Genomic DNA, 20,812 nt, shown 5'->3' on the forward strand with positions numbered 1-20,812 from the left:
TCCCCTCAGAAAAAAAGCACTGGTTGCATCCAACTAAGTCCTATTCAGAGTCGAGCCATTGAAATTAATGAACCTAAGTTAGTCATACCCATCAATTTCAATGAGTCTACTCTGAGCAGGACTAAAATTGGATAGAATCCTAACCCCATGTACTTAGCAGTAAGCCCCATCAAATTCAGTTTGACTTCTGAATAGACATGGTGTTCTGTTAGTTCTGAGTCCCCACCTTCGCAACCCTGTAGTCACAGCCATCTCTTATTCTTGTTTGCCCAAACAAGATATTATACAAAATCCTGGGTACTGAATAAAATAGAGAGCTGGGTCCAGGTCACATCCATATCAACAACTATGGGTTGTAGCCAGTTAAGTTCTACTCAGAGTAGACCAACTGAAATGAGTGGACTTAAGCTTGTCATCTTTATTAAATCCAATGTATCTGCTCAGAGTAGTTGTTGGACGCAACCTTCTGTGTGTGCCTACAGAGCTCCAAAACTCATCATTATTTCCTTGGCACAGGTGAATCTGGTCCTGAATGAAGGGCGATCACTTGGCCTCATGATCCGAGGAGGAGCCGAATATGCTCTTGGGATTTACATCACAGGTGTGGACAAGGGCTCTGAAGCAGAAAGCACTGGCTTGAAGGTGAGTGCAGCTGGTTAAAAGTGTATATCTCGTGGTGCAAGAATGGGAAACCAAACCACTGGCCCTGGGCTAATGGCCCACAACTCTAGAGTCAGTGCCAGTGCAGTCAATACTGAGCTAGATAGACAAAATGTCTTCTGTCAGGGCAGCTTCATGTATTCCCTTCATGACATCATTATAGGCCATTTATTTGACATCTATAAACCGAAAGAGTATTTCCCTCCTCCACTTCTTTAAGTAGCAAACCCTTCTCATGAAATACTGGACAGCAAAACAGTTCTTAGATTCCAGCAACTAGTATTATTTTAGTAGACAGAAAGATTCTGCAACACTTTTGCAGTGGGAAATCAGTCTGAGACCCACTGATCAGTTCAAGTCAATTCAGGATGTTGGCCTTAACCTTTAGGTAAAAAAACAGAGAGTGGGTGGAGCTGTGGTCTAAGCCACAGGCTCTTGCGCTTGCTGATTGGAAGGTTGGCAGTTCAAGTCAGTGCAACAGGGTGAGCTCCCATTGCTCTGTCCCAGCTCCTACCAACCTAGCAGTTCAAAAGCTTACAGCACAAGTACATAAATAGGTTCTGCTGCAGTGGGAAGGTAAACGGCATTTCCATGTGCTCTGGTACTCATCACAGTGTCCTATTATGCCAGAATCAGTTTAGTCATGCTGGGCACATGACTTGGAAAGCTGTCTGTGGACAAATACTGGCTCCCTTGGCCTGAAAGTGGAGATGAAAGCCACAATCCATAGTCAAGTTTTATTTGACTTAACCATCCAGGGGTCCTTTACCTTACATTTTACCTTTACCTTAACCTTTAAAGTCCTAAAAGACTTGGGAGCTTCGTAAGTCCTTTGGTGCATTCCTCTCCACATGCTCCAGTTATCATCTGGATCCTTGCTCCAAATCCTTCAACCTGGGGAGGTGAGGCTGCTGTCAATTGGCATACAACCTTTTGTCTCATGGACCATCACACCCCATCAGTGTATTGCTTCTTGTGGCCAGTGAAGACTTGGCTCTATAAAAAGGCCTTTAGTTGGCTCAGTGTTATAGTACTTTTGAGCTGCTGGGATTTGTTAAACAGGTAGGATATTGTTAAATGTATCTGAATGCACTGGGAGAGTTAAAGAACTGTGTTTGCTTTCTTTTCTTTCTATTACTGTTTGTTAGTCTTATGGAATCTCTTTCGAGAAATAGGAGCAATATATATATATGCGCGCACACACAAACACACACACACACACAGACGCACTATAAATCAATCAGTAAAGCATAAATCAAGCCCAGCAGTCCTGCTGCAGGGATTGGCTGCTGCATATTCATAAGCAGCTGGCAGGTGTGTTTTGCAGTGGCATGGAAACAAACCATGCCTCCTGCACTAATCCGTTTGGCAAGGTATCATGCATAAACATTGATGGCCACATCAGTGCATTTTAAATATGCTTTTGTGTACATTTTTATAGCTTAGCATGGGGGCGTTGTCTGAATATGTTTTCTTTATCATGGGTAGCATTTTGCAAGAAACACTGCATTGTCCACTTGGCCACAGTTTTCGATTCTTTCAGAGTCCATCAGTGTCTTTTCCCTCTGTTTATATTATTGGCACTGTGGGTTAACCCACAGAGCCTAGGGCTTGCTGATCAGAAGATCGGCGGTTCGAATCCCCGTGACGGGGTGAGCTCCCATTGCTTGGTCCCTGCTCCTGCCAACCTAGCAGTTCGAAAGCACATCAAAGTGCAAGTAGATAAATAGGTACCGCTCCGGCGGGAAGGTAAATGGCATTTCCGTGCACTGCTCTGGTTCACCAGAAGCGGCTTAGTCATGCTGGCCACATGACCCAGAAGCTGTACGCTGGCTCCCTCAGTCAGTAATGCGAGATGAGCACCGCAACCCCAGAGTTGTCCACGACTGGACCTAACAGTCAGGGGTCCCTTTACCTTTACCTTTGCAAAAAATGAAATCTTGGGTGTCTTCCCATGCAGCTTCTCTCTGTGCAGTGTTTAACTCATGTGCATGTGAGCTTATGCCTATTTGTAAAGCACTGCACAAAAATGACTTTGATGCTGTCGTAGGTACATAGGCATGGGGTAAGCATGCAGTCGTATCAAGATTCTTTGTGTGGACAGGCGGAGTCCCCAGATCCCGAGCGGTCCCCCCCGTCATGTGGAATAACGACTCAAGACAACGTGCTATGGGATTAAATTGGCCACAACTTTATTAAATTTCAAATGTGGGTAGACCTTGGCTCAGGCATTGGGTGTTCTCCCTCCCCAGTCCCCAGCCGGGGACCTAGGGAGCTTCAGGGTTATCCAATGTGTGTGGGGGGGGGGATGGGCCGGCTCTGGAGAACATATGTTCAAGCAGAGATAGCTGCCCCCGTTACGCCTTCGCCGCAGGGGAGAGCAATGACGACCTTTCAGCGTATGGTCAAAGCCTCCCTTCAGAAACCCCTTTAACGGGGAACCCTGGTATCGCCGTAGCAAAGAGGAAGATGGACTAAAGGATTCCGCCCAAGGCCTGATACCGCGAAAGTTGTGACGTTTTGCTATGGGAAAGGCGAAAGCTGCCAATGCAGGGAAATTCCTTTCCGGCCCTTTAACAGCGACCTTAACGTAGCAGCGCCCGCATACCTGTGAAGAAAAGTTAACCTGCAAAACCTATGAAGAAAAGTTAACCTGCAAAAGAAGACATTAACTGAGGGTGGGTAGGGTGGAAGAAGCTCTGGAGCCAAGTGAGGATTCCCAGGTAAGATCCTCCCTCTATTGTGTGGGCAGGTAATCCCTCCCCTACCTGGCCTGGTCTCCTTGGCAACGCTTCCCCCAGGTGGGATTGGACAACTGACTGAGGTAGGCGGAGACCTCCAGGTATCCCACCTGAGGGAAGGCAAAGCCAAGCCTATGCTGATGGGGCCACTCCAGATCTAGGGGCTGCGCGCGTCCACGCAAAGGGCGCCCCCCGTTTTAAGTGGGGAGCGGTCATTCTGTGCAGTGCTTTACCCATGTGCATGAGAGCATGTGCCCATTAATAACACACCATGCAAAAAGGACCCTAATTCTATCATAGGTAAAATCACATCATTTCTTTAGTTTTCTTTTTTTGCAATGTTTTATCAATGCACACCTATTCTGACAAAGGGATGGGACAAAAGATAAACTGAAGGAGAAGAAAGAAAGAAAGAAAGAAAGAAAGAAAGAAAGAAAGAAAGAAAGAGCAATTCATTCTTCTAGTTAAATGGGAATTCAGAAGAAGCAAAATACACAACAGAGCAAACCCAAAAAAGGAGGCTATCTTATACTGAGTTAGACCATCTGACTCAGTATTGTCTACACTGACTGGCAGCAGCTCTTGGAAGGGGGTGTTAAGACAGGGAGTCTTTCACAACGCTACCTGGAGATGTCAGGAATTGAATTTAGGATCCTCTGTATGTAAAGCAGATTCTGTACCACTGACCTTCAAATTCAGACAAGTCATGGAATACTATCCATGTACAGTACTAATATAGAGGATTGCCTTGTATTAAGTCAGATCATTGATCAGTCTAACTCAGTACTTTCTACAGTTGCTGGCAGTGACTCGCCAGAGTTTTAGACATGGTTTTTTCTCCCAGTAGCCTTCCTTGGAGATGTCAGTGATTGAACGTGGAATCTTTTACATGCAAAGCAGATTCTCTACCACTGAGTTATTTCTCTTCCAAGAATAACGGAATGTAATAAGGTGTCCTGTAACAAAACACTACTATGTGACGTGCTTCTGTTTGGTGGTCCAGCCAGCCATGCCCTTTTCTTAGCCCCTCTTAGTGTCCCTATTTTCCAGGGACATCCCTGATTTAGAGAAGCCATCCTGGTTTCTGATTTGATCCCGGAAAGTCCCACTTTTCCTTAGGATGTCCCTATTTTCATTGGAGAAATGTTGGAGGGTATGGAGTTATCCAACCCCTGAGCTGTCTAAAGGCAATCCTGTATAGGGAAGGTTTTTTTTTAAATGTTTAATGTTTATGTTTTTATATATGTTGGAAGCTGCCCAGAGTGGGGTAAGATATGTAGGGCATTATCATTATGGAATGGGACGTCCCTATTTTTATTGGAGAAATGTTGGAGGGTATGTTTTCTAGGACTCTCTGTTCCACTGCTCCTTCAACATGTTTTTTAATCCTTCCCAACTCTCACCCCATCAGCATTCCATAGCAACTAAGCATTCTTAGTCCTCATTGTGCTGCATTCATTTATAAATGTATATTTTAGACACACAACCACACCACCACATGATCCCAGAGTAGGTTACAACATTACAACATTACCAGGCTCTTCTTCCTTTTCTTCTTCTTCATCATTACTTGTACCACATCCATCTGACTGGGTTGCTCCAGTATTTGTGATACTTTTGCAAACCCTCAGGAGTTTCCCTCAAGTCTATTGATACCATTTTCTTTTGGATGGGTGCAACTGTTTTGGTTATGTATGCAATGGCAACTACCACTTGAGCATCAAAAACAGAAGGAATGGTAATGGGGGCATTTGTTTGCCCCTGCTTTCTTCCCAATGTTGCATCACTGCAATGCTTCTTCCTTAAATTCAAACAAGCTCACTTTGCAGGGATGAGGGAGAAATTGGATTCAGTTTGAACTTAAAGGCGATTGATATGAGATAATATCACCAAGGCAACTATCTGTAAACAAACAATAAACGTCCATAAAGGTAGTTTCTTTCCATAATAGGTTTTATCTTAAACAATTTCAAAAGCAGTAATAAAGAGTCCACTTGTGATATACCAGTGGTTCAATGCTTGGACGTTTCGTCACGAAAGAGCTTACACATCGAGCTTGGAAGTAAATAGTATGAAAATGACTTAAAGCAGGGGTATATCGCAGGGGTATATCTGTTCCCATCTGCATGTTTCCATAGGGAGGAAAAGCACTAGGCAAACTGCAAATGAGAGCCTGGTTCCTCTTCCAACCAAAGAAGAATGCAGATAATGAAATTCCCCCATCATTAACTGATTATCTCCATCTGTCTCTCTCCCACAGTGTTAGGAGTGACCCCATTCCTGGCCTACCGGAAACAGGAAGCTGTATCCTGTGCTCCATTTATCATAATTCCAAATTTGATTATTGGGAGAAAAAGTAGGGAACCTAGGTTGAAGTGGGTGGTGAGATATCCTTTTTACCAATGATTTTCTGGTTTTTTTTTCCTTTCAGCAGCTATCTGACCTCCATACTCCTTCAGCTGCCTGGGAGGAAATTGCTTATTTTCTTCCCAATTCACTCAGATCTCTGCCCCCCCCCCTTTGCTTTTTCATAAAATGCCAAACTATTAGATGCAGGCACCATAATGCTCTAGCAAGAGTCATAAAACAATAACTGCAGGCTTGGTACAAATACAACCTTCTGTGAACAAGCTTTTTTATAACTTCAGCTGACCATAATACGTATCATTATCGCCCCATCTGTCCTTTCATCTCCATTTCCAAAAGGAGGAGATAATTAGAGGCCATCCTCCCAGCCTAATTCCTGTGATATGCTTTTCTTTTTCTTTTCACACTTCCACTTTCTGCCTACAGGATATTTAGGATGTGCTGTTTTTGTTTGCTAGGCAAATGTTATGGGTTGCTTTGGGCATTGGAGCTGCTTCTTCTGGATTGTCTTCTATGCTGTCCTCTGTTGTGTTACGTATGGGGTTTTTGCCCATACAGGAATATGTTCCACATTCATTTCCTCTGCTGGAAAACTCCTGCATATCTGGCGTGTTCAAGAGCATGACCTCAGCTGCCACTTTGGGTGGTAACCAGCATTCTTGGCATCCACCATCACTTCACACGAACAAAGGCCTAATTTTGTCTGTGATGGTCAACAGCAACATTCTTCTAGTACAATGAGCCATATTCCCTTCTGGGCAACATTCAAGGGGCCACATACTTGTGATGGACAGAGCAATGGATGTGAATTTTACTTTTATACAGTAGGTGCGCGTACACACGCACACACACACCCTCTGTCCTCCATTCAGGCAAGCAAAAAACATTGTCAGAGTTCAAGAGCACATTTTAGCTAGGCAAATGAGATGCAATTTTTGTATCACACTTTATCCTAGTAAATGAATTTTTGTACGTACTACATTGCCAGAGAACTGCTTTGCAAGACGTGGAGAGGTGAGAAATTCAAAGGATGGCTGTGTTTAGCTTTGCATAATCTTTTAGGAAGCAAAATTGGGTATGTTCACCTTTAAATGCAAATTGAACTGGTTTTATGCCCCCTCCCTATCTCTCACTTTCTAGTCAATTTCCCTGTCACTTTCCTTACTGAAAAAGGTCCAGTTTTTCAAAAGTGTGTTCATTGAAAAAGAGCATAAGATCACTCTGATCGCTTTAATTGTGCAATCTAAATTTGCTGGTATGCAAATGAATCCCTCCCACAATGTGGCAATCCAGAAGCAACTGCAGACTGAGCTCTTAAAATATCCCCTCCCTCCTGACAGACCTGCATGCCTTTGGGCCTTAGGGAAGTATGATGGAAACAGCTGCACAGAGGTGTTCCCTTTCTGAATGAAAGTGGATCACAGGGTCTGAGCAGATCATTAGAAACCAAGGTGGCACCGCACAGGCTGGCTCAATGGTGCATTATTAATCACCACGAGGCATTTTATGACATTGCACACTGGTTAATGTCACTCCAGAGCATGGAGTCATAATCTGGTGCAGATCTGGCACCCAGCAATCCAAATCTAATGAGGATCCCAGGTGTGTGTGTGTATGACCAACAAGACTGCATAGCTGCCTTGTTTGTTTTGAACTAAGCTGTGGGAAAATTGCATCAAAAGCACGAGGAGAGCATTGCAGGGGGTTGGGGGAGATGACTCTTGGGGGTACCTGCCAACACTACAATTCTAGGATTCTAAAATCCTGTGCTGATCCTGTGTTGGATCATGCCAAATGCCATCTAGTCCAACATCCTCTTCTCACAGTAGCCAGCCAAATGCCTCTGGGGAGTTACTCCCAACCTGCAATTTCCAGCAACTGATATTCAGAAGCATTGCTGTCTTCCAACAATGGAGGCAGAGCACAACCATCATAGCTACCAGCCATTGATTGCTTTCCCCTCCCTTATATTTATCTCATCTGTTTTTAAACCCATCCAGCTTGATGGCCATCACTACCTCTTGTGGGAATCACAAAATTCACACGCTTTGTGGGAAAAGAAATTGGGGCAGGGGGGAAAAGCATTTCAATGCATTCTTTAAGGCAGGCACCCCCAACCTGTGGCCCACCAGATGTTTTGGCCTACAACTCCCATGATCCCTAGCTAACATGACCAGTGGTCAGGGATGATGGGAATTGTAGTCCAAAACATCTGGAGGGCCAAAGGTTGGGGATTCCTGCTTTAAGGGGTGGATAAATTCTTCAATGTTTTCTCAGGGGTGGGGCTCCCTCTTTCTTTCATTGTCCTTAAGCAGTTCTTTTGTGGCTGTCACTAGCAATGTAATACTTGAGACACAGGGGGCAGCGGACAGCATTGCAATAAAATTCTTTCATGGGATTTCCCCTTACCTTTTTCCTGACCACCATCATTTTACCGCTGCTGTGAAAAATACTTATCCGAAATTGCCTTGTTTTAGAAGCAGGGCAAAGTACTCCAAAATGGATTGCTTGCTGCTTTGATGAGGCCCTTAAGATGTCTGATCGTTACCCATTTAATTCAAAGATTCCTTTGATCGCCTGTGCCAGCTGTCAATATGTTGATGGTATGTGAAAGGAAAGAGAGAGATTTGGGTAATTATTTGTGGAGCCTTCTCTTGGGACTTCATCATCATTAGGAAGCTGGTAATCAGCTGTTCAGAAGCAGAGGCAACAGCAGTACTGTGTTTGTCTTTGTGCCTGCTCCTCTGTCTTATCTCCCAGGCTTCCTTATGTAATTGGTCCAATCTAGTCATGGTTCTGCCATGTGTAGCAGTCTGTGGTGAGCCAGGAGCCAAAAGCTGTGGGGGAAATCCAGGAGGCAGGACCAAAGAGAGCATAAAAACACTATAAAGAGCCATGCTGGATTTTGGATCAGTGGCTTATCTAGTCCAGCATCCTGTTCTCACAGTGGCCTACTAGATGCCTCTAGGAAGCTGGACAGGAGTGCAACAGCAGTCTGCCCACCTGTGATAACCAGTAATTCGCATTCAGAGGCATACCTCACCTGACAGTGAAGGTAGAACATTGTAGACAGTATCTGTCAACAGCCTCATCCTCCAAAAGAGCAAGTCATGAGTGAAAAACAAGCCAGAGGGTAGGAGGGATCATCAAGCTTGGTGCTAAGAGCAGTCCCAATCTCAATTCCCTTCCCACCCATCCTACCCAAGTCGTTATAGTTACCGTAAATAAAAAAAATCTGCTTGCAGCTTTCCCACAGGCCAGTTGGTCGGCCAGTGTGAGAAGTAGGTGGGCCATGGACCTCATACGGCAGCCAGGTTCTTCTTATGTTTTTCTGTTGTCATTAGGGATGGACAAATCTGCCAATTTTTATTTCTCTCCATTTCTCCTTTCCCCACTTCTTCACATTTCAACATTAGATTGCAATTTATTTATCTATTTTTTAAGAAGTCCTCATGAAAATCAGTCAGTGATTTTTTAGTCAGTGCTTTTTTTCTGGGGGGGACGCAGGCATATGCATACCCCTAAACATTTTGTGTTGCCATGACGGACTTACAGACCGACATGCCAGCTGTCTCTGCAGTAGCAGTGCTGACCGGAGCTCCGTCATTCTCCATGCTAAGCCCCGGGAGGGGAGTCTGGGGCGGCTGCAGTGGGGGCGACGGCGCTGCTCTTCCCCCTCCTCTTGCCGGGCTAGAGCCAGCCAGCAAGTGCTCGCCCCCCCCTCACTCAAGCCGAACCTGCCGTGGGCCATCTTCTCCTCTTAGCACTGCTGCCGCTGCTGCTTCAAGTCCCTCATCTGGGGGTTGGGGGGGGGAGGAAGGGGGCAAGGGGGAGCCACCAAAATGAGAGTATCCCTAAACATTTTAAAAGAAAGAAAAAGCACTGGATTTAGTAGTGATTTATCCTAAAATGCAAATATTTGCATGCAGTTTTGCCTAATATACATATATTTTCCTTAATAAAATGCATGGTATTATTTTTCACTAATGTGCATTTTTTTATGCACACTTTGCCCCGGTTGATGCTTTTTTGTATATTTCACTTGGCTGGAGAATTGCAAAATTTTGGGAACTGCAAATGTTGAAGGATGGCTGTGATTCATATTGTTTTAGAAACACAAATTAGGTAGATTCCCATTTAAAATGCAGGCTGAATCATTTCTTTTCTCCCAACCCTAACCTCATCTGGTTTATTCCTCTTAAATAAACTTTTTGCTTAAGTGATCCAGCCCTACTAATATGGTGGTTAATTACATATCAACCCCCCCCCAAAAAAGGACACTAATTTCCACAAAATTTGCATATAATAGCCCAGTTTGTATAGATTGATGCCATGTTTTCCCTTCCTGGGCAGTGTTCTGGACCAGGTGATCTGGAGCTGGCAGTCTTGAATGACGTTGGTTTTTCTGAATCCTTTCCCATCAGGATTTAGACCCCATTTTGGCAGAGAAACTGCTTTGGTCACCAACCTGTAACATCAACCATGGTATCTTCCTGGAGATAGCGTCTGGGTTGTGGGTTGGCAGCATTACATTGCAGTTGTTCAATTCCACCTGATGTCAGGGTGCTGTCAGTGGCTGCTGGTTGCCCAGGAAAGTATAAAGACAAGGAAAAGCTTACGACAGTCCTTTTTTATTTCAAACTTTACAGAGATAGGCTGTAGAACCCAGCCTCTTGGATAATGGCATTGTCCCGAGTGAAACCCCCCACCTCCATCTCTCCCACTTCCTCATTTATCACTTCTATGAGTGCTGCTATGTGCCCTCTGTCTTTGAGCTCCTTGCGTCAGCCAGCTGCTGCTCTGACTTTGCCTGCTACTCCTTTTCCATTTCAGTGGTACCTCCAGTTGCTGATGGGATCCATTCTGGAGTTTTCCGTGCGCGCATCCTGAAGTTTACATAACCAGAGGGTTATGTAAACGGAGGTACGACTGCATTTCCCAGCTTTCCCCCTCATCTGCCTCTGAGCTGCGACCTCCCGCAAACCCCTGTTGTAAATCTACACTGTCTTTCTCTTCCCCCTCCCTGGAAGGGTCAGGATGGGGAGGCTGTCTCCACCATTCCTCCTCTGCCCAGTCCCTGACACCTGGAGAGCCAGCTCCAGAAAGCAGTGCTAGGAAGCTACTGCTGTGGAAACCTGCAATACTGGGGGTGGGGGCAGACCTTGGAACCAACCCTGATGGGATTTTCAGCACCTGGTGTTCACGGCTGCCTTATGGCTGGATTACACCATTTTACAATCCAGAGAATCAGTCCTGCAAAATACGGTCGTAAAATTCATATTATCTGGTGGCCATGAACTGTTTCTATCAACTGAAGTGGTCTTTCAAAGGTGTGCATTAGCGGTTGCCAATAGCAATGCTGTTTTTATTTCATGCCTCAAAGCACTGGAAGTTCTCTCCTTCCCCTTCCTCCTCCCCTTCCCTCTCATGCATTCATCACTTTGGGCAACTGGGCCACAGATTGTAAAAATGAAAGCCATGCTGAAGAGGCTCTTCCAGTGAAGAAATGCCTGTGGCAGTGTTTTCTCAAGCTCTTTGAATGTGAAACCCTTTTCTAAATGTGTTATGCCTTCTGCTTCCTCCAGCCCAGAGCTAGCCAACCAACCATATGTCCCACCCCTGATCATCCAAATATGTACTTAGAATCCTAGAACTGTAGAGTTAGAAGGAACGCCAGTGGTCATCTCATCCACTCCCCCCTGCAGCAATGCAGGAATCCTAGCTAAAGAATCCCTGGGAAATGGTCACCCAACCTCTGTTTAAAAACCACCGAAAAAGGAGAGCCTACCACCTTTTGAGGTAGTCCATTCCACTGTCAAGCAGCTTTTAATGTTTAGTTGGACTCTCCTTTCTTGTACTTGAGTACATACAGCTTACAGCTGTAAGCTTGGAGTATATGAAATAGGTATAGTACAGGAACTTAGCAAATTGTCTTATACCCAGTCAAAGCACTGGCTCATCTGGCCCAGCATTGTTTACACCATGGTTAGACAACACTGCACCCTTCAGATGCTGTTGGGCTACACCTTTGCTTATCCCTGATCATGCTTGCTGAGACAAAATCAAACCTTGATTGGAATCCAGCGAAAGTTAGTGCATTAGCATTGATGTTGATCAGATCAGCAGCTTAACCCATGGGAGCTGGAAGGTGCCACACTGGTTATCCCTGATACAGTGGTACCTCGGGTTAAGTACTTAATTCATTCCGGAGGTCCGTTCTTAACCTGAAACTGTTCTTAACCTGAGGTACCACTTTAGCTAATGGGGCCTCCTGCTGCCACCGAGCCACTGGTACGCAATTTCTGTTCTCATCCTGAGGTAAAGTTCTTAACCTGAGGTACTATTTCTGGGTTAGCAGAGTCTGTAACCTGAAGCGTATGTAACCTGAAACATATGTAACCTGAGGTACCACTGTATACACTGACTGACATTGGCTTGAATTTGCTCACATAAGGAGTAATTGCCACCAACTTAAATGACTTTTAAGAGGGGATTAGACAATTCAGGGAGGACATGGCTACCAAGGGCTACTAGCTAAAACAGCTCTGTTCTCCATCTACTGTTGTAGGCAGTATGCCTTTGAATAACGGTTCAGAATCACTGGTGGGGATAGTGCTCTTACACTCAGGTCCTGCTCTCAGAGGCGTCTGATTGCCCACTGTGAGAGTAGATGGGCCTTAGCTTTAATTGAGTTCTCTTGTGTTCTCAACTGGTTTCTGAAGGCTGGTCACCTCTCATGAATAACTGCTGATGCCCACATAGCTTCATGGGGCACTGTACATGCATACTCAAAAGGAAGTACCATTAAATTAAATTAAATTAAATTCCCATTAAATTAACACATACACCCCAAGAAAATGAATATAGCATTGTAGACTCAATCACCTCTTTGAGCTGCTTGGCAGGTTGATAAAAGCTCAAGAAGAATCTGCCGATGACCTTTAAAGTTGTGCATCAAGGAAAACATGACGGATGAGGTGAAATGAAGATAAAAAAAGTATGGAGTATCTAATCTTTTCAAGTGGATTGTGGGACACTGTAAACAAATAAAAATCCCGCCAAGCATCTAATCCTTAAAAGCAGAGTTATTTAAAGTAACAGATCGTTCCGCTCAAAAATCAAAGCATTAAATAAGATATATCACGGTACGTTTCCCCACTCTTCTTTTAATACTGGAGCCTGTGGCTAATATGGAGACATTTTTATAGCAAGGATGTTATTTATAAGCCAAGAATGAAATAAAAAATGATGAGTGAAGGAATGGGAATGTGCACAGAATTTAGTGGAGCCCCAAAACAGAGGCTGGAAGCGAGCAATGTCATATTGGGAAAACTGGAGAAGGAGGAGGAGAACTTGATAAATAGAATTACTAGCTAGTTGGGATGGGAAAATCTGTCATAGAATCATAGAATCGTAGAATTGTAAGGAAACCCAAGGGTCGTCTAGTCCAACCCCCTGCTATGAAGGAATCTGAGCTAAAGAATCCCTGACAGATGGTCATCCAACGTTTGCCTTAAAACCTCCAAGGAAGGAACTTCCAGCACCTCTTGTGGGAGTCTCTTCCTCTTTCAAACAGGTCTTACTGTCAGAACGTTCTTCCTGATATTTAGTCGGAATCTTTTCCTTGTAACTTGAATCCATTGATTTGGGTCCTACCTTCTTGAGCAGGAAGAAACAAGCTTTCTCCATCTTCCATGTGACAGCCCTTAAGGTATTTGAAGATGGCTATCATATCTCCTCTCTGTCTCCTCTTCCTCAGACTCAACATACCCAGTTCCCTCAACCATTCCTCATAAGGCTTGGTTCCCAGATCCTTGATCATCTTGGTCACCATCCTCTGTACACATTCTAGCCTGTCAATATTCTTCTTAAATTGTGGTGCCCAGAACTAGACGCAGTATTCCAAGTGTGGTCTGACCAAGGCAGAATAGAGTAGGACTATTACTGTCTTTGATTGACACTAGACTTCTGTTGATACAGCCTAGAATAGCATCAGCTTTTTTTTTTTTTTTTGCTGCTGCATCACACTATTGCACAAGGAGAAGGGGACGACAGAGGACGAGATGGTTGGACAGTGTTCTCGAAGCCACAAACATGAGTCTGACCAAACTGTGGGAGGCAGTGGAAGACAGGAGTGCCTGGCATGCTCTGGTCCATGGGGTCACGAAGAGTCGGACACGACTAAACGACTAAACAACAACAACACACTATTGACTCTTGTTAAGCTTGTGGTCTACTAAGACTCCTAGATCCTTTTCACATGTACTACTGGTGATCCAAGTGTTTCCCATCATATTTGTGCAGCTGGGTCTTCCTGCCTAAGTGTAGAACTAGACATTTGTCCCTACTGAAATTCATTGTGTTAACTTGGGCCCAGTTTTCCAATCTGTTAAGGTCATATTGAATCCTGATTCTGTCTTCTGTGGCATTGGCTACCACTCCCAGTTTGGTGTCATCTGCAAATCTGATGAGCCATTAGGGAGCACCCTTTGGGTTCGTTCAGTCAACCAGCTACAAATCCTCCTAACAGTTACCTGGTCCAGCCCATATTTCACTAACTTCTCCACAAGAATATCATGGGGGACTTTGTCAAAAGCATTACTGAATTCAAGATACACTATGTCCGCAGCATTCCCCTGATCCACCATGCTTGTAATTCCATTAAAAAAAATAATGAGATCTATCTGGCATAACCTGTTTTTGAGAAACTCATGCTGAGTCTTAGTAATCACAGCATCCTTTTTTGAGTGCTCACAAACTGACTGTTTAATTATCTGTTTAAGGACTTTTCATAGTATCGGTGTCCAGAAGACTGGCCTCCAGCCTGGAGATCTGAATTCATTTAAACTAGCTAGGTCTTCCCCTACCACCTCTTTTCCTATCTTGACCTGCAGCTCCCTCCTTATATCGGTTATCACCAGATTGGGCACTTCTTTTCTTTTGAATGAAGACAGAGGCAAAGTAGGTATTGAGCAGTTCTGCTTTCTCTCTGTCACCCAATAGCATTTCTCCATCTTCTCCATGCAGATAATATACTACTTGCTTGTTCACCCTCTTTCTTCGAACATAGCTGAAGAAACCTTTTTTTATTGTTTGGCCCACCTGACCTTCTCCTTGAACCTGTTGGCTACTCATGTATACTCCTCCTTTCTTATTTCCCCTTTCTTCCATTAGTTATACATGGCCTTCCTAAATCCCAGCTCATCTGTAAGCTCCTTATGCAGCCACACTGATTTCTTTAGATGCCTTCTACTTTTCATTTTTGTTGGAATTGTCTGCATTTGGGCCTTCAATAAGAAACTCCCATTCATCTTGGACTCCCTTCTATTTGAGTATTTCTCACCATGGGATCTCACCCAGTGGCTCCTTAGGCTTTTTGAAATCAGCTTTCTTAAAGTCCAGAGTGCAAATCCAATTACACTCAGCTTCTCATTTTTCCTATCTTAAATTCACATTTCTCCACATTTCCACATCAGTGGTGAATCATCTGTTTCACACTCAGAAGGTCCTAGGTTTGATCCCCAGCATCTCCAGGAAGGGTTGAGAGAGGCTTCCTGCTTGAAACCCTGGAGAAATGCTACCACCCAGTGCAGAGAATATTGAGCTATATGGACTAATGATCTGCCTCAGTTTAAGGCAGCTGGCTATGTCCCTAGACAACACAAAAGCTTTTGAACAGGTAATGGACCTAGTCATCCCAATAATTTTGTTGTAGGGCCCCACTTCTATATAACATTGCTGGGAGGAGAGGAAAACAGAGGGATGGAGTTTAGCCTTTCTCGCTCTGGGCTTCTCCACACTTCCACTTGGCTCATGCCTAGGAAGCATGAGTCCAAGAGGCTTTCTGCTTGTCTGATGCTTTCTAGGGATGGGTCTGAGTGGTTCTTCATTTGTTCTGCCATTTTCCCCAGGGGAAAAAAAACACTGAATTGCCGCTGAATCAGAACAAAATCAATCTGCAGAAAAACTGTTTGACGTTTGTTTCAATTCAGCGATAAGTAGCAAGTTTTCCCAGGAGGAAAACAGAGGGTCAAGTGGAAGTATGGATGAGCCGTCTTTCTCTCTTTGCAAATCCAAACTTGGTTTGTTTTGAAATGGCAGCCTGACTCCTGTCCCCTGCAATGATAGACTGGCTCTTGCTCAGCTTTGGCAGATGATTTATGGTCCAATTGACTGAGGAAAAGAGTAGAGGAGGCTGAAAGGTTTGGGCTGTCACTCCTCTCCTTGAACAAAAGAAGCCTGTGACAAACAGCAAGAGGTCTTTGGGCTCAATGTGTTGCCTTCGATAGAGAAGCGGGAAGATTATCAAAGGGCATTTAGGAGCTGTTGTGATGTTAAGAGGGAAGCCAGAGTCATTATGCCTGGGAGCCCTTGCAGAAATTTGCCTGCTGTCTGCTCATGGCCATAGCCAGAATTTTGTTAGGGGACAGAACTTTTGTTAGGGGGGCAGAACCAATACGTATTTCTATTGTTTTACTTGATCTAGGAGGGCAGCTGCCCCCCTGGCTATGCCCATGTGTCTGCTCCATCTTCCATTCCTCTAAATTCAGAACCAAGAAATAAAAAAATAATCAAGCCAAGCGTTGTGATCTGAATGAATAATGAGAATTAAATCCAATCCCTCCTTCTTTCTTGTCCAGTATGTTACTCTGCCAAGAGCCAGGCCTCTCAAAGAACATTTGCATCTTTGTTTTTCCTCTCTGTATGTATCACAAGGGAATAAATAAAACATGACACAAAGAAAATGGAGATAGATTCTTTGGGTCGTGCCCCCCTTTCCTTTTTCATAATAATGTTAAAAGTTTGGAGCATTCAGTGATGAAACAAGGAGATTCAAGAGATGCAAAGAAGAAGAGCTGAATGTGATAGAGAATGAACTTTGAGAACTCCCTTCCACAATATACTGTGGTGGCCAGCAGACCTGGCATCAGCACTCAGCCAAGCTGGGCACTGCCAGGGCCCCCCAGGAGCTTGTAAGAGCTCCTCAGAAGTTCCAGAGCACTGCCACTTTTGAGTAGGAGGTGTCAGGAGCAAGCCAGCACTAAATCACACTGAGTAAGTGAAGTTTACTCTTCATTAGAAGAAACAAGGTCTGCTCGGGAGTGCAAGGTGTAATAAGCATAGCAACTCTTCTTGGTAGGTCTTGCCCCTGTGAAGCAGTTGTGGAGACTGAAACTCCCTGCCTTCCTAGACTAAGTCTCCTCCTCCCCCGGATCATTCCCAAGCAATCTGAGACTATGCCGGTGTGCCTCTCTTTTCTCCTTCTGCTTCATACATCTCATGGTCCTCAGAGACCAGTGGGGAGGGAAGTTTGTCACAGCAGGAGGGGGAGACCCTCTGGCTTCTTCACCAGCCTGACTTATCTCTGTCTTTTGGCCTCCTTCCTCTCCAGCTCCTGCCTCTGCTTCCAGTTTGGGACTTCTCTCTGTCACAGATTCTCCCTGCTTACTAAACCCCATCACCTCTTCAGCTAACCACTCATCATCATTCCACCACCAATCCCTGGGCTCTGAGCCTTCTTCCCTTGGGGGTTCTCCAGCTGGTGTCTCTCACCATTCCTCTGTGTCCAGCCGGTTCATGATAGGAGCAAAGCTCAGCTCCCAACTACAGTGGCTGCCCTAGTATAGTCTGGATAGAAGTATGGGTCAATGGCATCTATGAGTTGAGTCCCTGCATTTTAAGTAACTTAAGATGTTGGTTGGCCGTCATAGACAGGAGTCACAGGTAGCTCTCATTCAAAAGTTCTGTCTGTAGACATAACTCACAGATTTAAACTACAGGTTAAGTGGAGTGCTGTGATTCTTTTCTATTTTGGTTTTCCCAAATCAACCTGGAACACATTGTTATCAGAGCAAAATTAGAGATTGGATGATGAGAAGGGTGGTTTAAACTCTCCCCCCCTTGCCATCTTGCAGCTCAGAAGCACCCTCTCCAAATTTCTGTTTCACCAACCAGAGGCAGGTGGTAGTGAAAAAATCAGGCCACAGTAGTGAAAAAAGCAGACCATGAGCTGCAAAAGGTGGTGAAAGAGTTAAGCAGGCTTCCTCCCTCCCACTCACTCACCCTAATTTTTCCTCAAACTCAGCCTGTTCAAGGTTTCTATGGTTAAAAAAAAATAAAATAGAAAAGTGGAACAATCAGAGAAATCCACTTAATGTGCAGTTTGAGTTGGAGGTCAGATTGCATCGAGAGGCAGTAGCAATGCACAAAGCCCCCGAATGTAGGCTGGAGGTGGGAGAAAGCAGTGGGCTGTTACTGCAAGCCGCTGGAGAGCCACAAATTGTGCCAGCAGCTTTATTGAGACAGTGACTGTGCTGTTCTGGACTTCCACTGGAGTCTAATCAAAGACCAACCTGCCTCTCTGATTTGGCTGTGTGAACTCACTGCAGTCTGAAAACCTTGTTTCCATTTGAGAGGGCGCGATAAGAATTCTCCAAAGGACCACCAGAGAATTATATTTGAGCTTTCACATTATGTCAAAGCCACTTCTGGAAATCTAGCGGAATATACTAGAAGTGTCAGTGGTGTACAGTGATTTTTTTTGTAGATTAGTAAGGGCCAGAGGCACCAGCTTGCAAGGTCAATTGGAGGAGTGATGTGAATGTGATGTTGCAATGTCCAGATGTTGCACGCATGAGCACCGCACCTCCCTCCCTAAGTTGGGTAGAAGCTTCCCAGCCTTTGAGAAGAAGGTGTCAGGGGAACATTTAGGGGACTAACCTAGTCCCCTAGTTCACTCAAGGCACACCAATGCCTGTTTACAGTTCGTCCCTGTAGTTTTCATAGCAGGATCATGGGAGAACAGAAGTAGGAATGTGTGGAAAGGATGGGGGAGTAGTGATGCTGTCCCGTGATGTTAGTTCCTGTGTCGTGCCGTGCCAACGGGTGTGAATGAAATTTATTTTTTTTTTTTTTTTAAATGATATTTATTAAGATTTTCAAAGATACAGAAAGTAAAGATTAAAATACATTCAAAGCCTTATTTTCATAGATCCACTTTCCGGGACTCCCCCCTTCCCCCACCCCTACCATATTCCCCTTTCATATTGTTGGCTCCACAAGCTCTCAGTTCTAATTAAAACTTAATTTGTTTAAACCATTATTCGAATTTAAAATTTATACACTCCTCATCAATACCCTTAATAAAAAACAAAAGTTCTCTCCCCAGGGCCCACCCCATTTTCATTCCACAATTTCCCTTTTTTTTAAAAAATAAGGACACCCCACACAATAGAAATATAAGAAATAAGAAATAAAAAGTATAATAGGTGAAAAAGAGCCAGTTCAGAAAAAAAAAAGTTGACAAGCCTTTGGATTTTAGTTCTCCCCCCCCTGTCCCCGGTTTAATTTCCCCCTGACCACCAAACCATGTTATCTGCCTGGAGTTCTTAAAGTCCATAAATCACCTATTTCCCCCAACTCCTTGCTGGCTTTTTCTTTTTATAATTATTTTTTAAGACATTTAACTTCAAATCTTTAATAAAACTCCCCCCATTGTTCTTTCCAAGTTGTAGTCCAATTTCCTCTTGTTCCGCTGCTGAAACGTTCTAATTCAGAAGTTTAGTAACTCTGCAGGGATTATTGTTATTCAGGAACAAAAACTTGCGTTCAGTCCCTTCCTTTCTTCAATAGAAAATTCTATTGTCTCCTTTAGCTGAACACCCTGTAGACAAAATATTATTTCCGTTTTGCAGCTTTCCCAGAAGATAACCAGTCCTGTAAAATTCCAATGGTATTTTTCCACTTACGACCATCTTTGTAATGTCCCGAAACTCCTCTAGGGGGATTGTTGTAACTTTGTTTTCTCTAGTCCAAAAGTCCGATTGTTATCCATGTTTTCGCCATTTTGTATCCAAGTTTTAACGGGTTATAGCAAATTGTAACAAATTTAACCAGCAAAGTTCTCATAATAAGATCCTCTCTGCTTTCCGACTTTGACAGCTACTTTGACAGCTGTCAAAATCTCCGACTCTTTTCACCAGGCTCTCTCTTCAATCACCCCGGTTCCCAGGGGGGGGGGGTCACGTTTCCCTTCTCCCTCAATTCTTCCTCCAGCACAGTTCTTGTAGTTCCCCATCGTGGAATTCTTAGTTTTTATCAGCAATACAAATCTTTCTGGACCTTGGTTTCCACCATCCTTGTTTTGGAAGGTTTACAGTAGGGAGGGGGACTGACTTCCTTTTTGGATCCCCCCCCCGCTCGTGTCCAATCCGGAAAAAAAAAAATTTTTTTTTTCTCCTTTTGAACCCGGTTTCCAAATTACTCACGGGTTGTTGTTAAGAAGTCCGAATTTTCAATAGAAGAAGTCAGCGCTCTCCGCCAAATGGCATGCGGCTTCGCTCGGCAGGGATAGCAGAGGACTCAAAGCACCACGCTTCTCCCCGGCACCCGATCCGTAGCCTTTAAAAAGGCTCCTTCACGAGTCGGGAGGGCGCTAGCGGTGCCAGCCGAGTCTCCATGTCCACGGCCTCCGTGGCCGTGGTTTTTAAGGGTCCCCGCATCGCCGGTGCGGTAGGACCCAGCCCCTGCCGAGCAGGCTCCCTCCGGAGCTCGGAGGGAGTCCGCCATTCGGCGATGGCGCCAACCCGGAAGTGGGTGTGAATGAAATTTAGTGTGACAAGCCAGTTTATTGATCAAAAAGCCACAGTTCCATAAAGCAGTGGTTTTCAACCAGTGTGCCGTGGCACCCTGGGGTGCCTTGAATAATGGTCAGGGGTGCCATGGACAACTCTGGCCTCTGGCCCTCTTTGCTTCCTTCCCTCCTCTGATGCCCTCTCAGTGTCCCTGCTTCCAAAAGGCTTGAACAGCTGTTTGTTGCAGCAGCTGCCCTGGCTACAAGCCCCGCAGGTGAATGGTACCTCTGGGGCTGGCCAGGCAGTGCTTCCTAGGCTCCTGTGGGGCAGTGTAAGAAGGCACCTCTCTTTGGGGCAGGAGGGGCAGCTCAGAGCAGCTGTCTGAAGGACTCCCAAGGAGAGGGGAGAGGAGGCTGAGGGAGCACTCCACAAGGGAGGGTGTTCCAAAAAAGGGTGAGAGGCTGCCAGCTC

General features: G+C 44.8%; 1 protein-coding gene across 3 annotated transcripts in view; it reads left to right on the forward strand.

Annotated features, from left to right (window-relative positions):
• WHRN (whirlin) overlaps nt 1-20,812 on the forward strand; it is a 122,550-nt gene that overhangs the window by 58,195 nt on the left and 43,543 nt on the right. For all 3 annotated transcript variants that reach the window (XM_080990861.1, XM_080990859.1, XM_080990860.1), the window contains exon 3: nt 517-642. In XM_080990861.1, coding sequence (XP_080846987.1) covers nt 517-642 — 126 coding nt within the window. The remainder of the gene's footprint in view (nt 1-516; nt 643-20,812) is intronic.

This window comes from Podarcis pityusensis, assembly GCF_964106645.2.
Source record: "Podarcis pityusensis genome assembly, chromosome: Z".
In the NCBI taxonomy this organism is placed as follows: Eukaryota; Metazoa; Chordata; class Lepidosauria; order Squamata; family Lacertidae; genus Podarcis; species Podarcis pityusensis.